We start from the raw sequence: 14,561 nt of genomic DNA, 5'->3' as shown, positions 1-14,561 counted from the left end.
ACAGATCCTTCATCGTAAGACTTGATGGGCGCACGCGATGATTCAAGCATGCGGGATGCTATTGGATGGCCCTCGGTAACTAGACAAACAAGCAGCCTCAGGCACGTCTGCGGACATCGCACTAACTAGTTTACTAGTTTACTGTACGGAGACTACGGAGAAGACCTCGATCGACTCGATGGCCGTCTCGTCTCCATCGAGGCGGTTTGAGAAAGACTGCGTGCTTATTTCTCTTTCTGGCCCCCTGAGATCAGGGGGATTCAACTCCCAGATTCACGATCACATTTTTCTGCCTTGATACCCCAGCAGCATCATAAAATAAAAATAAATAAAGTCGAGAGCCGCCTGATTGCTCACATTTTGAGCGTCCCCTTTTTCTTTGCTTTTGCGTCCATGAAACGCAAGCAGAGTCTGGTGAAGCGGACTGTTGGCTGGCTGGAGTGAGAATTTAATGCCAACTAACTAGTAGTAAGTTAGTTTGGGGACTGATATTTTCCATCCGGAGCACCCTACGACTATTAATATTACCACTACACTAAATAATAATAATAATAACATTTACTTGCAGTTCAGGGCAGAGCGGGATGGTGGGAACGACCCACTCCTATTTTTCGCTCTGCCTGTTGCACGATCAGTTTCCTCCCCCCGTCTGCACCTCATTATCGAGTCCAGCATTATATCATACGCAGCAATCCGTACATATACGGGACACTCCGACGTGTGCGCCTTGGGACAGGAAAAAAAAGGGGGGGAGAGGGGGGAGTGTGTGTCTTACGGTGTACAGTGTATACCTTCCCGATCGGGCCAGCCATCACCCCCTTCTTTGTCGCCCCTATAACCGCCGTTGTTATAGGTAGGTATCAAACTGACTGCTGTAGACAGAGTGGTTCGGAGAAAGGCATTATATTCGAGAGTGACATCCCACGTCCCAGCCATTATATTGGATGGAGACAAAGCACCACCAACTCTTGGTCGGTCATCTTAATCTAACAGCACAGCCAATCTGCGACCTGAACAAGCATGAGACCAGATGATGGGACCCATTTTTAAAATAACTATCTTATGCGGTTCAACCTTAATGCGCTGATGCCCATACCAGATGCTGGTTTGCTATCTTGCTTTGCTTTGGCCTGGCAGATCAGATCACTCTTCGGACTTCTTCAGCGAACAGACACGGGAAGAAAGTCAGCGCAAGCCAGAAACCAACATCTCTGATACGTTTGTTCCTTGATGCTGCACGCACCGAACCTTCTCTTCCTTGGTAGTCACAATAAGCATAACAACACGGGGTGAGAGAGAGAGAGAGAGGGAGGGAGAGAGGGAGAGGAGGAGAGATAAAAAAAAAAAAAAAAAGAAACTCCTACCAACTCACTCCCCTCTCCCCTTTATTTTCGTCGGCCGGGATCGAACCATATCTGCCGACAATCACTTTATATCATTAATGATCTATAAAGAAGCAAAAAATCTCCTCACACCATCCCTGTTCGTTTCCTATTCAAGGCCGCTGCATAAATGAAAGAATTCCGAATCCTGATCACGAACTGGGTCGCCAAAACTCCGACCCAGAATCCAGAGATGGGGCCATCCCCGAATTCCCCCCCCCTCCCTTGGTGGACAGATGCTCACTCGTGCTCACGCTGGCGCTGGTGCTCGGTCCGTCCCTGGCCTTGAACTGGGAAATGAAAAATTCAGCACCACCAGCAATTAGACAGCAAGCAGCAAAAGCAGCCAGCAGCCAGCCAGCCCAGCAGAAGAAACAAGAGGAAGAGAAAAAGCAACGAGAAACGCAAATAAAAGACCCGGAAGAAAGTTCTTCTAGAAATTCGCCTAGAAGACACTTTAAACATTGGTGCGGGCCTTTTTTTTCTTTTCCTCCTCGTTTCGATTCCCTGTTTTTGAGCGAGTTAGCTGGCTGGTGAGATGGCTTCTCGTGTCCTGCCTTGAATCCCGACGTCCTTTTTCCTCTTCTCCGTCGACGTCCACGGGGAGCGTGAAAGGGCCATGGCTGTACCATTTCCCGGATCGGTGTAAGGTGGAAGAAGGAGGGCCGCAAAGTTTGACATGTAGCTGGTAAGACATATACGAAGGATAAAAGGAGAAAATAAAAATCCCCATGGCCCATTTTGCTGGATGCTGCATACATGCACTCGTTAACTAGCTGGTTAGCAACGCTGGATAGTAAAGGGGCTTAGCGAGTCGAGATACATAGTTGGTCGTAGTGTAATGGAACAAGCAGCAGCTAACAGGAGAGTGAGGCGTCCTCGGCCAACAAGAGCACAAAAATCAAGCAGCTGCTTGCTTAGTTAACTATCAAGGTACGGATGGAAGGATAGCCAAATAAACCAGCACTGGTCCGGAATGGCATATACGCCAGGTATAGATGGGTGTGCATGGATAGAGCAGAACAATCAATCATACCGTGCAGCTGTTTAGCTAAGGCTAGTTACAGAGCGGGCAGACGGATGAACCTGATTTTTATTTTATTTTCTCTTTTTCTTTCTTTTCTTTCACACGTCTTTCCGCAGTTTCCGCGACTCGAGGTCTTATATACGTGTGTGTTGTAGTCTGCTGGTAGTGCTTAGTTCTCTAGATGTTCCCGTGAGACAGGCGCCCGGTATTTCGAAGTAAGCTGAATTCGGCGGAGCACAAGAGGGAACGCCTATCGGCCTTTTTAACTGGAGATACAGTACTGCATAACTGAGGCTGTGGAGGAGATTGAGCAACAAACCGATTGCAAAAAATAATATTAATTAGTTGAAAAATGATGACCAGCCAGGAGGTAAGAAAAAGAAAGAAAGCAAGAAAGAAAGAAAGAGAAAAAAAAAAAGAGGGAAGACCAATATCCACCGGCAGAAAAAAGGATGCTGGTTGGGCTGCTGGAGTAGAGATGGACATGAGAGTCGCTGGGAAAAAGGGGGTTTGGGGAGTCGATAGGGCAGTTAGGGTGGTTCGTTGGGGGTTAGTTAGTTTAGTTAGTGAGAAGGAGAAGAAGAAATGAGAAGGAAAAAAGAAAGGCGACGGTTAGTTAGTTAGGTAAAGGGGGCACTGGGCCTTTCACTCTCGTCCGTGGTAGGTCGTTGGGGGTGGTTAATAATTGGACTGATAATATCAGAAGACTCCGTACTGCGCATCAAGTTTCCGGCACGATGGGTTAGGTTCGTTTTAGATCCCTGGGGTTTAACCATTTTGAAAAATGTACCCGTTACATTAAGGTCTGGTTGAATTCTGGCTTTTGACAGTAACGACTGGACGGTTTGGTCTTTTGCATGTTCGTCCTTCCTGTCACACCTGATTGATCAAGTGATGGTGTTGGTTGCGTGAGGGCAGAGAGGCGAGAATACGTAATGCCCTACATATTTCTCTTCCTCTCGTTTGCCTCAGAGCAACTACCTTCATGGGATATCGGTATTTGGGTGATTGGATGGTAGGTAAGATATTGCTGGTGGTAGGTTAGAAGTTGCTGGTGGGAGTGGTAGTGGGAGGCAAAGGTAGCCAGCTGGTTTCCAATTGACGCACGGAGAATGGCCATATCGTACCAAGGCATATCTCGGTGATGATAGGTGCACATGCGTAAAAATAAGTCGGTAGAGTACCTTCAACTCTTCTCCAGGTTCCACTCCCTCCCTCAGCTTAGTATTTCTTATTTCTTATTCTTCGTTTCTTCACCGAACGGAGAAACGGGAGAGGAGGCAAAAAAGGAGTATGACGAGACGAGTAAAAAGAGAGTTGTGGCTTGAAAATAGGTGTGGCGTCGTGTATGCATGTTTATATATGTTCCCATGGGCTGCGGAGTTCCGTCACCTCATATATATGCCCGCATATACATGTGTGGTGAGAGGGAACAGTCGAGGTGGCTGTTAATTCCTTTCCGGGGCGCTGGTTGCGTAACGGTTCTGCACGTCAGACAGAAAGTAACTAACTAGTTAAGGGGGAATAGTAATCAGGAAAATAATCAACAGCGATGCATACATTAGCGAGTCTTGCATGCGTACGTCATGGCTGGGTGGGGAGGGGACTTAGACGTCGAGGGATAGTCGACATGCAAGTCACGGCTCATGCTTCAAGGATGTGTCTGTATGTCAGTGTTCACGGGGGGGAGGAGGCAAAAAGGTACCAGCCCAACCCAAACTTGGTAGACGGTTAGGATGGACCCCTGGATCCCAGAGCCTTGGGACTGGTAAGAAGGAAGACGAAATCAAAATCAAAATCCGTCGAAACATAAAATAAAAATATTCGCCTCGTCCTGTCAAACCATACTCACTCAGCTCAAGACTGGTCAAAGGTCAATGCCTGTGCTCGTGTCAGGGTCAGTCCCAGCTGACATTGACGAATATCTCTGTCAAAGCGACGTAAACACCTGCGCCGCCGTAAACATCTGTACGCTGAGAAGAGAAGAAAGGGGGGGCGGTTGGATAGCGAATTCACTGTCCAGTCCCTCAAACCTACCCCCCCCCCCCCCCCCCCCCCCACCCAAAAAGAGAAAGGCCCAAACCGAAAAAGCCTGGCAATGAACATCTCAAGTGGCGAGTTTTGTCTAAATAAGCACGGGGTTCATGTGCATGCTCTGCTCTGCGAATCAGGATTCTCTGCGGGGTTGTCACTCCTAACTCGGCCGGGGCAGAGAGAGGGTTGACGGTCCACCACCGCCCGCTTTCCACTGTTTCATCGATCATCTATATGCCTACCTACTAACCCTAAGCCTGCTCTGAAGAACTCCGTGAGTATATGCTCTGTCGGTGTGGGTAACGAGAAATGCAAAAGAAACGAGGTGACATATTGCGCCAAGCGGATTGGGGCCCATGTATTGTATTGGCAGTTATCATGGCTCTGCGAGGAGAAGAACGTGTGGAGAGGAGCAAGCGATGCGATATAAGTATGCTAGCTTGTCGAGAGCAGAGCCGGTAGAAGTGCGGATGCGGTTCCTTTTCGTAGGAATGCCATGTGTCGTCCAAGCTCGACACCTCAGCCACAAAGAGGGAAAAAAAAAACGTCCAGGCCGTGCAACACAAGATCAAGCCTCGCATCTCCGGTCGCCGTCTTCCGTCCCTTTTCTCTAGCCTCTCTCTGTCTTTGTTTCGTTTCCCTGCAAAAAGCCTTTTTTTCCCTGCTTGATGCGAGGACTTTGCACGCCAAGACCGGCAGAATATTTTTACTTTTAAGCTTTTGGGCTTAAAATTAAAAATAGAAAAGTAAAATTTTCATCAAGCGCACAGACGAGAGTGGACGAAGGAAGAAGGGGGAGGGACAGGATATGCAAGGGATAGACAAGAGGGAAGGTTGGAAAAAAGAAAAAAGCAAGCAAGCGAGATGATAATGGGTTGGGAAGCGCTGATCTTAGTCAGGGAGAGAAACAGACAAGAGGAAGAAGAAAAGAAAAAAAAATTCTTCGCAAGGGTGGTGGGGGAGTCGAGATAGGGCTGCATAGAGCCAATCATCAGCGGAGAGAACGACGCTGGGAAGAAGGATACGAGATGCCATGTGTCCTGGGTGAAGAGTTTTTTTTTTTCCCTTTTCCTTTCTTTTCCCACCGATCGCATCTCTTTTGCATCTTGCTGGCTTCTGGCCTAGAGGCCCGTCGGCCCCGTTGCGCGCCGGGCACGTTGGTTCCAGGCCTGGACTCTGGTACGGAGTAGTTTAAACTAGGGAGCGAACCTGACGAGCTCTGGCCACGGCATGTCTTAGACAAAGAGGATCTCATGACTCGCTTGCCCTGCCAGCAGCCTGGTCGATATACAGGATGTCACCGGTGAAGAGCGAGCGTACTCCGTAGGAAGAATAGCGCTGGACATGTAGCATCCGTCGAGCTCTCCATGCCACCTAAACTTGACCCTTGAGAGGGACCATGGGCCCTGCAAGCCACAAACCACCACAAACTGCCTGTCAATCTCTCCAAACCCCATTCCCATCCCATCGCTGACTCCATCAAACACCATCACCGCGCATGACTAGTTTGAGTTGGCTGCACTAGCCACCGTGGCTCAGCACAGCCTCACTTGTGGCCCTTCTCGTTTTCCGCACAGCAAGCCAGAGCCAAGCGCCGTATTCGGCAGCATTCAACCGATCGACAACGCCCGATCGTCATCGCGGCTCACGTTCTCTGCTCCTTTTAGCCGCCAGATGAGACAGATCGGGCACACGAAGCGAAAAAAAAAAAAAAAAGCGAAAAGCAAAAAAAGAGGGTAACTCAAGCTGTGGCTGTGCAGGCATTTCTCCCCATCGTGATTGGAAGGTGGGTTTTTTTTCCCTCTTTTGTGCCATTTTCTCTCCACTGGCCAGTTCGTTAGTTGGCTGATGGGATATCGTGAAGAAGTGCGGTGTGCTCCTTTGGGAAAAAGGGGGAAGGATGGTCGCTTGAGCGTCCGTCTTGGTTGTCCGTAGGGCTGTAGGTACCCGCCTTTGCGCATGGGTAGCTTGTACTTTTGCTCCTCGGAACTCCCAACAGCTGCCACGAGTTTCTGCCCTCCCCGCTAGGTTATCAACAGCCCGGCAGATGCTCCGTTCGATTAGTAAATGGAATATAGGCAGGATAGCAGCGAGTTGCTCCGTCGGAACATCCGATAGCTCATGCTCCTCCTCGTCGTCGTCGTCGTCGGCGTCGGATGTCGGGCCCGTAGACTGGCCGTCGGCCGTCTCTGTCTCCTGATGCCAACTCCGAGGTGAAATAACCGTCCGGCAGGCTGCGCTGCTCCTGTATCTTGGTATCGTGAGGTTATCCGCGAAATCTCGTGCATGTACCAACTACCTCGTCCCTCGCCAATGGTACACTGGCGCTTAACCCTTCCCGTTCCTCTGCCTTTTCTTGCTTTTTGGCTCTCTTTTCAATCCATCAATCATCGTTCTCGTTTCCACTTCTGGGAAGCTTCTTGCTTTTTCTTCTTTTTCCTTGTTTGCTTTTTGGCTGCAAGCCCTGTCGAGGTGTGAAGAACGATGCTGTCTTTTTTTCACTCGCTGCACCGCCACATGACGAGATCTGATGTCGTTGATGATGGAATCATCGATCTCGAACGGGCAGATATCGTAGTACTAACACCGCTTGGTACGGGGTTATGTGTATTGATATCATAACAATTAATAATGGCTGACAATAAGCGTCACCATGAACATCAACCACCAACACGAGCGTTACACTGCTCACACGGTTCATGCCCAGTTCATGTCCACTCCTGCCTGACTCCCAGCTCGGGACCAAGATTTGTTTCGCATCAGAATCACGACATGACCAAAACCAAGAACAAGGGGGAAACACCAACTAGGTTATCGTTCAAATCCCTAAGGCCGACATTTTGCGTCTCGCTTCAGACCCCTAAATTAAAATAATGCCATAGTCGTGCGAAACAATGGGCGGACGAATGATCGCTCGCATCTGGGCCGTACAAGAGGGTTGATGGTGCAATATGGATCTACAGCCGACAACAAGACAGACCATTTACCATCGCACCACCACTAAAAACCACATGTTTCTCCTCCTTTCTCCCTGGCTAAACTTCAGAACTGGAGATTGAGATCTGAGATTAACTTCTGTGATCTATCGAATTACGGATCTTGGATTTCTCATTGCTTTTTTTGGTTTTGCTTTGCTCTTTCAATCCAGTGGATTGGCTGTTTCCCTTGCTCTGCTATCTCGAGATTCCCGGTGGAAAAGGCCGAGAAAAGAGACGCGATGCCCAGTAGTAACTAAAAAGTGGTGACCAGGAATTGACGAGCTCGTGAACCCAGTCAACGGAGCAATCTGGGTATCGGATTCTGCCCGTGTCGTAAAGTCAGTAAATCAACAGCAACAAAGACTAAGAAGGGGGAGAGAAAAAAAAAAAAGAAAAAAGAAAAAGAGATAGTTAACTAAGAGAGAGCCCAGGATTTCGGAAACTATCCTATCCTTACCCAGACAAACCCTTTCCCGAGCCTACCGTCCCTTGCTAGGCCCTACGTACCACTACGACGGGACACGAAGTAGTTGCCGTGCCCTCTAATGACTAGTCAGCAATATTGAATAATGTATTCCTGTTATTATTCTGATTTGTCAAACTGAACCCGGTCGACAGGGTATCTGACTAGCTTGGGTCGAAGCGTCTCAGAGACCCGATGGCCGAGTGATTGTGTCATCGGCACGTCAGGAGTAGTCATCGATAGTAATCATTCTCGTAGTCACCGTAGTCACCGGCGAGAACCTCGCTGCCGGTCGGGGATAAGCTGGATGTATTAATATTATTATTCCCGTTCGCGCAGCCTATGTAACTGTCGAGTCGACCTTGAGGTTTTTGATGTTCCGGGCGGCCGAGATAAGTCCGTCCGGGGTTCGAGGTCAGATGACCACCACGAGTCAGACAGCCGAGCCAGGGCGGGCTCGTCGCAGCAGCGATGGGGAGGGGGGAGGGGGATAACACAGGATTATTGAGAAGACAGCTGGAGATGATGCAGCGTGGTCGGAACAGCACTACACCCATGGATGGTCAATCCTGTGGCTGGAGTAACAGAACGTGGAGGTCTCATCATCATCATCATCATCACCACCACCATAATCATCATCTCTCTGTGTGCTCTCGAACTATGCGCTGCTATTGACGACGATCCCCACGATCGACTTCACTAGCCACATAAGTCGCTCATATTAATGATGAGCTAACCGCACAGTGTACATGTGAAGTAAGTAGCGAGTAAGCAAGCAAGTACAGACGGGACAGGGAAAGCCAAAAAAAAAAAAAGAAGTAGAAGAGAGCAGCAAACTCATCACCCTCCAAAAAGCAACGAAGCCACTGCAAAAGAGCGAGCCCGATTAGAATCTCGTCGTAACCGGAAGAAGCAAGAAGGGACAACCAAATGACGATGAATTACTGCATCAGGTCGCATTCATGCATGCAGGTTGAGTTTCGTTGCTTTTTTGACTTCTTAGTTTGTTAATGTCATTGTGGCGGAGTTCGATCGGTGTAACCGGACAGGGCAAGGGTAAAGCCACAGACCACTCGACACCTTTTTTTTTTTTCCTTTTCGCTTTTTCCTTTTCGACTCCAGTATCTCCGGGTAGGGAGAAGAAGCGCATACGGAGTACGGAGCAAGACGGAGGACGGAGACCGGAGTAGTTCGGCTGCCCTTTTTGTGTTTGTATCTAGTCTTAAGAAGTAACCTGTTAATTCCGCGAGTCGTGGGGTGATTTAAGTAGTTAGCTAGGGTTGGCGTACGGACATGCTGGCCTGGGCCTGGGAAAATAGCCCTAATGGCCTCTCCCTCTCCCTGCGCTCTCTGGGGCCTCTCTGGGACCCCTGATGCTCTGCGTCCAGAGACGGGAAAGGCAGCAAGGGCGCTTCGTCTGCTCGTCGTCGAGGGCTCGCCCTGCTTGCTTCTTCCATGTTCTTTCGATGTCGTCGATGTCCTGCATAATAGCCCTGTGCACAAGCCCCCAAGCCCGAAGTTTTAGTGCGGAAACGGCCTTGGCATCCAGATCCAGCCTAGCGCGGATGACTAAAGGCGGTGAAGATTAAGGTTGCAATAATGAAAAAAGAGCCACGTCAAATCTTCCCGATCCGGCCTAGCGTAGATTAACCTTTGCAAAAAACAATTAGACTTTTACGTAGACGCGGATACTATATAGTAAAGAAAAGAGAACTGCCTGGATATTTTGCTCCCATCACTTTCCTCAGGACATCAAGTCAACAGCAGACCAACAACCACCAACCAGCAAGGAAAGCCGCAGCCGACGACATTCCAATTCACACAGCATAACCTCCCTGCACCAGCCACACCTTACACCAACTTACCAAGGCCACCCGAAGGGAGCTGAAAAGCAAAAAAGAAAAGGGCCAAAACGCAAAGGGAACTTCCATGACCACGCATTGGGTTGCCGCACCGCAGATATAACAAACAACCTCCCACCTTTTTCTCCCTCCCTCTCTCTCTCTCTCTCTCTTTTTTTTTTTTAATTACTATATATTCTTTTTATTATTACTATTATTTTTTGATTCGAATCCAGTGGTACAAAGCAAAGGCATTCCACAGAGTTTCAGCCCTAAAGGAGGTTGATTTGAGGTCTTGGCTCTCTCGCCACTTGAACCTCGCTGCAACTTTTTCCGGACTCGCGGGCAGGTATATCTATTAGAGAGGATGCTGTCCTCCATCCCTTCACTGTCGACATCATATATCCGCCACAGCACCGGCCCTTTTGCAGAGCAAACCCTCCTACAAGACCAGCTCGACCAGCTTGACCAGCTCGAGTCGCAGCTGCTTCTCTCTTCCTATCAACACCACCAACACCACAACCACAACCTCCAGCAAGACCAACAGCAAGAACAACATCACCACCACCAGACCTTCAGTGATATCAGTGATAGTCCATCGTTGACCTTCCCTGTTTACCACAGCTGCTCTACGCCGCCGCCAGAGTCTTCTTCTTCTGCCGTGGCCTCCCCTTACGCCTACGACTCCGCCTCCCCTGTCTTCTCTGTCCAGGGCTCTCCTGAGACCGACTTCATCTCTTCCTTATACCACGGCGCAGGCGGCTTTTCTATGCCCGACGAGAGTTTCCCGCCTCGGGAAGACGGTCTATCGCATACTCCACCGCCACCTTCAATAAAGGTGTTCCAGTCTTCGCCGCATACCAGCAGCAGCAACACCAATAATAACCACCGCACCACCACTGCCGCCGCCGCCGCCGCCGCGAACAACAACAATAACAACCAGATGCTGTTGCAGTCCGGCCTATCTTATGAAGGAGATCTCCAGACGCTGCTGCCACCACAACAACGTAACCGTCACCGTCTCTCTCCCAGAGCACCCGGCCAGACACCCGGAACCCCAAGCGCCATCGCAAAACCTCAGCAACAACAACAATCTCAGCAACAACAGCATCAGCAACCCGCCCAGCATAGGCGCACCCCATCCTCTTCCTCCAACGTCTCCCTCACTTCAGGCTACCACAGCTACTCAGGTTACGACCAAAGCTCCTCCAAACCTCTGCCCACTCCCGAGCAGACTCCCGTGCAGGCCTCCTTTCTGGGTCAGCCACAATTCCCTTCCTACGACCCGTCTTCCTCATACCGAAATGCAGGGGACCATCCAGATATGGAAATGGCAATGAGACGAGCTGTATTTGAACAGCAGAGACAACATCAACAACAACAGCATCGTCAGCAACAGGCAGCTCACGCCGTTGAGGAAGAAGCAACTACTTTCCCCTCCTATACTCTCCCACCCTCCGTATCAACACTGAGTCACAACTCGTCAGCCACACCTCAGGGTCACATGAACGCCCGAGCTAACTCCCCCCGGGATGCCTCTCCTTGGGCCCAGCAGGTCAGCGTCTTCCAGAATGCGCTTCACCACCCATCGCATATGAACTCGTCTCTGCGAGGAATGGAGCTCATGAGCCACAATGGCCACGAAGAGCAGCCCAAGACCATATCACCCAAGGATGCCATGCTTGAGTTCCACGAGTCTCCTGCAGACAGCAGTAGCATGCCCCTTTTCCCTTCCCAGGCCGAGGCTTCTCAGTTTGAGGCTGCCGTGGCAACAACACTGGCCAATACCGACTTCTCCAACGATGCCTTTGCCCCTTTTTCCTCCGCCTCCCAGAATACTCCCCAGCCTTACTTCCTCGGCCAGACTGCCGGTGCGGACGTACTACAATACCAGACCAACACTCCCCAACAACAACACCAGCCCCCGCATCAACAACACCACAGCCACCCCCAGCACCAGCAGAACAGCGCCGAGTTCGCTGCCGCTCTAGCCGGCCTTGACCAGGCCGCTGGCGTCGACCGCAAGATGCAGGATCACGACTCAGATCTGGCTACCGGCCGACCAGACGACACTACCTCTGAAGCTGGCACCTACAGCTGTACTTACCACGGCTGTACCCGGCGCTTCGAGACACCCGCTCGGCTACAAAAACATAAGCGCGAGGCCCACCGCCAGACTACGCCCGGCTCACACATGCTCTCGCGTGACAACTCGACGCTGGGAGCACGCGGACTTAGCGCCCGTAACTCCCAGGCCGGACCTCACCGATGTGAGCGCACCAACCCATCGACAGGCAAGCCATGCAACTCTATCTTCTCGCGGCCGTACGACCTTACACGCCATGAAGATACGATACACAATTCCCGCAAGCAAAAGGTGCGCTGCCACCTGTGCACTGAGGAGAAGACCTTCTCGCGCAACGATGCTCTAACCCGGCACATGCGCGTCGTCCACCCCAACGTCACCTGGCCGGGCAAGCAGAAGCGAAGAGGTCGCGAGGACTAAACCTCCCTTCCTTCCTTCTCTTCTCCTCTCTCCCCTTCCTCCCCTGGCTCATAGCATTCATCGAATTGTGGATTCCTGACTTTTTTGCAAAAATAAAAAACAAAAAAAGCACCCAACGCACTGCGCACCGCACACCCACGCACACGCACACAAACACGTACACCCCATCTCGAGAGCGAGCTTGAAGCTACCTTTCGAGAGCGAGGGTATGATGTTTATTATGACGTCACGGCCACACCCCAACCAAGAAAACCACGCGGTTTTAGAGTTTGGCAGAATCAAAAGCCGGACCGAAGTGGGGCCTGGCCGATCGATCGTCTTGGCAGTGACGTCATTACTCAATTATCCTATTCTTAGCACCATTCTTTCCCTTTTCGTCATTTGCATATCGGAGTTTCTCTTTCTGGAAAGAAAAAGGAAATGGAACAAGGAAGGAAAGACGAAGATGACATTCTTACACAAAATATTACTACTGCAATGAAAGATGAAAGCAAAGCAAGCGTTTTTCCTCATTTTTATTGTCATTCTGGGAGGCTTCTTGGGACGTTTTTCTCCTTTCTGCTTGTTCGTGTTAATGAGTACTTATGATTTTTTTTTTTTGGTTCGAACTACTTACATAGGTTGGCTGGTTTCCCCCTTGTTTTTTTTCTTTTTGTTTCTTTCCCTTTCCAAATAAGCAACTTTTTATATATACTTACCACGAACTCATACTTAATTACCTTTTTTTTCTTTTTTGCTTTTCCATATTTTACCTTTTTCTTTTCTTTTTCTTCCCCTTCCCCTTCCCTTTTTTTTCTCCTACATGAAGTTGGGCATGAAACATGCATGGAACATCATCATCGACATGAACATGGATTGGTGGAGTTAGTTCGGCGCCGAAGCAAAGGAGACATGAGATCGCAGCGAAGAAAAGAAAAAAACCATAATGAACGATGACGGCAGCATTCGAACCGCACACCATACTGCGGTTGAACTTGGAAACTGGCTAGGATGCGACGCAATGGAGTGAAATTATGCAAATGGGCGACGAATGCGTGCATTGGGCAATTTGAACGGGGCATGGAAAACACGGTGGTTTTCGGCATCTCTTTTGCATTTTGCGTTTGCGTTACTTAGAGAGGGAAGGGAGCATTTTGTACGAATAGGTATACAATTACGCATCATCAAACTAGCATAATCGACAGCTTTATTTTCTCATCATCTTCTTGAATTGACTTGACCTTGAGCGAACTTTGTCTTCATCTAAGTTTTTGTCAAAGTCGCTGGGTGACGACGTAGCAAGCTGTCATATAGGCTGTTTCGCGAGCTGGTTGACTCCAGGCGAACCAAGGGCAAGCTGGAAAGCAACCAAGCAACCAAAACCAAGCTGCGAGCTGCAAGCTGGCCAGAACGGCGCTGAACCGAGGTTGGCAGGCGCTTATTAATTGGCGCTTTGTCATTGACTGGATGGGCTTAATAAGAATTCTTAGTCAGCGGCTTGAAGCGAGCAGCAAAAGACGAAAAAAAAAAAGAGCAAAAAAGAAAGCGCTGCGTCGACCGGGAGTCGAACCCGGATCTCAACTTATCAGTCGGTGTGATGGAAGAGTCGTGTGCTACCGCTACACCATCAACGCTTGTTGCTTGAAAGAATCACTAACAGAGTGCCTCATATACCCAGTTCCCAGAGGGCTAGTATTTGGATGCTTCCTAGTTCGTCCTGCCTCGACTGCCCCTGAATTCATCTCATCCTCTCCTCAGTTTCTGAGAGCCATTGCAGTCATCTAGATTCAGCTATCTCTGTTTCTCTCGCTACATAATACCGCCTATACGCGCGAAGTATAAGTGTGTCCGGGCAGCCAACAGTACAGCAGAAGGTACAGCCTTAGGCCGTAGATATTTAGCTTCTCATATGGTGTCCTCCTATCTCCTATTACACGGTTCTGTTGCTTCAAGTCGTCAAGTCACGGTCTTATAACTCGTCAGTTGAAGGAGTTGACATTTGAATTGATTATTGAGCATTTATTAGTTACTAGTCTCTTCTTCTACTCACACCCAGACGTATGTCCTTGCTCTCTATCTGGCTGGTAGATACCGAGTAGTATTCCAAGTATAGCGGCAGGATCGCTTCTTTCGGCGGAAGCATCGCTGTATCCCTTTATTTTCACGCAACTATCCTATAATAGCGCCCAGCACGGCTCATAGGTTGTCCTCACATATATCCTCCCTTGGTCATTTATTTGCTCCTCCCCATGCAAAACCTCCACACAAGCAGCTATGTCAGAAACCCAGTCATTTCATTCATCGTCGGCAAGGCTTCCTTGTTCTGCCAACCCATCCGGAGCGTTTATCTG

At 49.5% G+C, this 14,561-nt stretch overlaps 1 protein-coding gene and 1 pseudogene across 2 annotated transcripts; one reads left to right on the top strand and one right to left on the bottom strand.

Annotated features, from left to right (window-relative positions):
• Window positions 1–10,092: 10,092 nt before the first annotated feature.
• On the top strand, window positions 10,093–12,231 carry ARB_05189 (C2H2 transcription factor (Rpn4), putative; the record flags this gene model as incomplete). Its single annotated transcript, XM_003016849.1, has 1 exon — window positions 10,093–12,231. The coding sequence occupies one exon, from the start codon at window positions 10,093–10,095 to the stop codon at window positions 12,229–12,231; it is 2,139 nt and encodes a 712-aa protein (XP_003016895.1).
• A 1,528-nt stretch (window positions 12,232–13,759) lies between these two features.
• ARB_05188 lies at window positions 13,760–13,844 on the bottom strand (annotated as a pseudogene). The gene has a single exon. The product of its transcript is annotated as a tRNA-OTHER (tRNA).
• Between the last annotated feature and the right edge of the window lie 717 nt (window positions 13,845–14,561).

This window comes from Trichophyton benhamiae, assembly GCF_000151125.1.
Source record: "Trichophyton benhamiae CBS 112371 chromosome Unknown contig01989.5, whole genome shotgun sequence".
In the NCBI taxonomy this organism is placed as follows: domain Eukaryota; kingdom Fungi; phylum Ascomycota; class Eurotiomycetes; order Onygenales; family Arthrodermataceae; genus Trichophyton; species Trichophyton benhamiae.
This window is presented reverse-complemented; position numbering and strand designations above follow the sequence as displayed.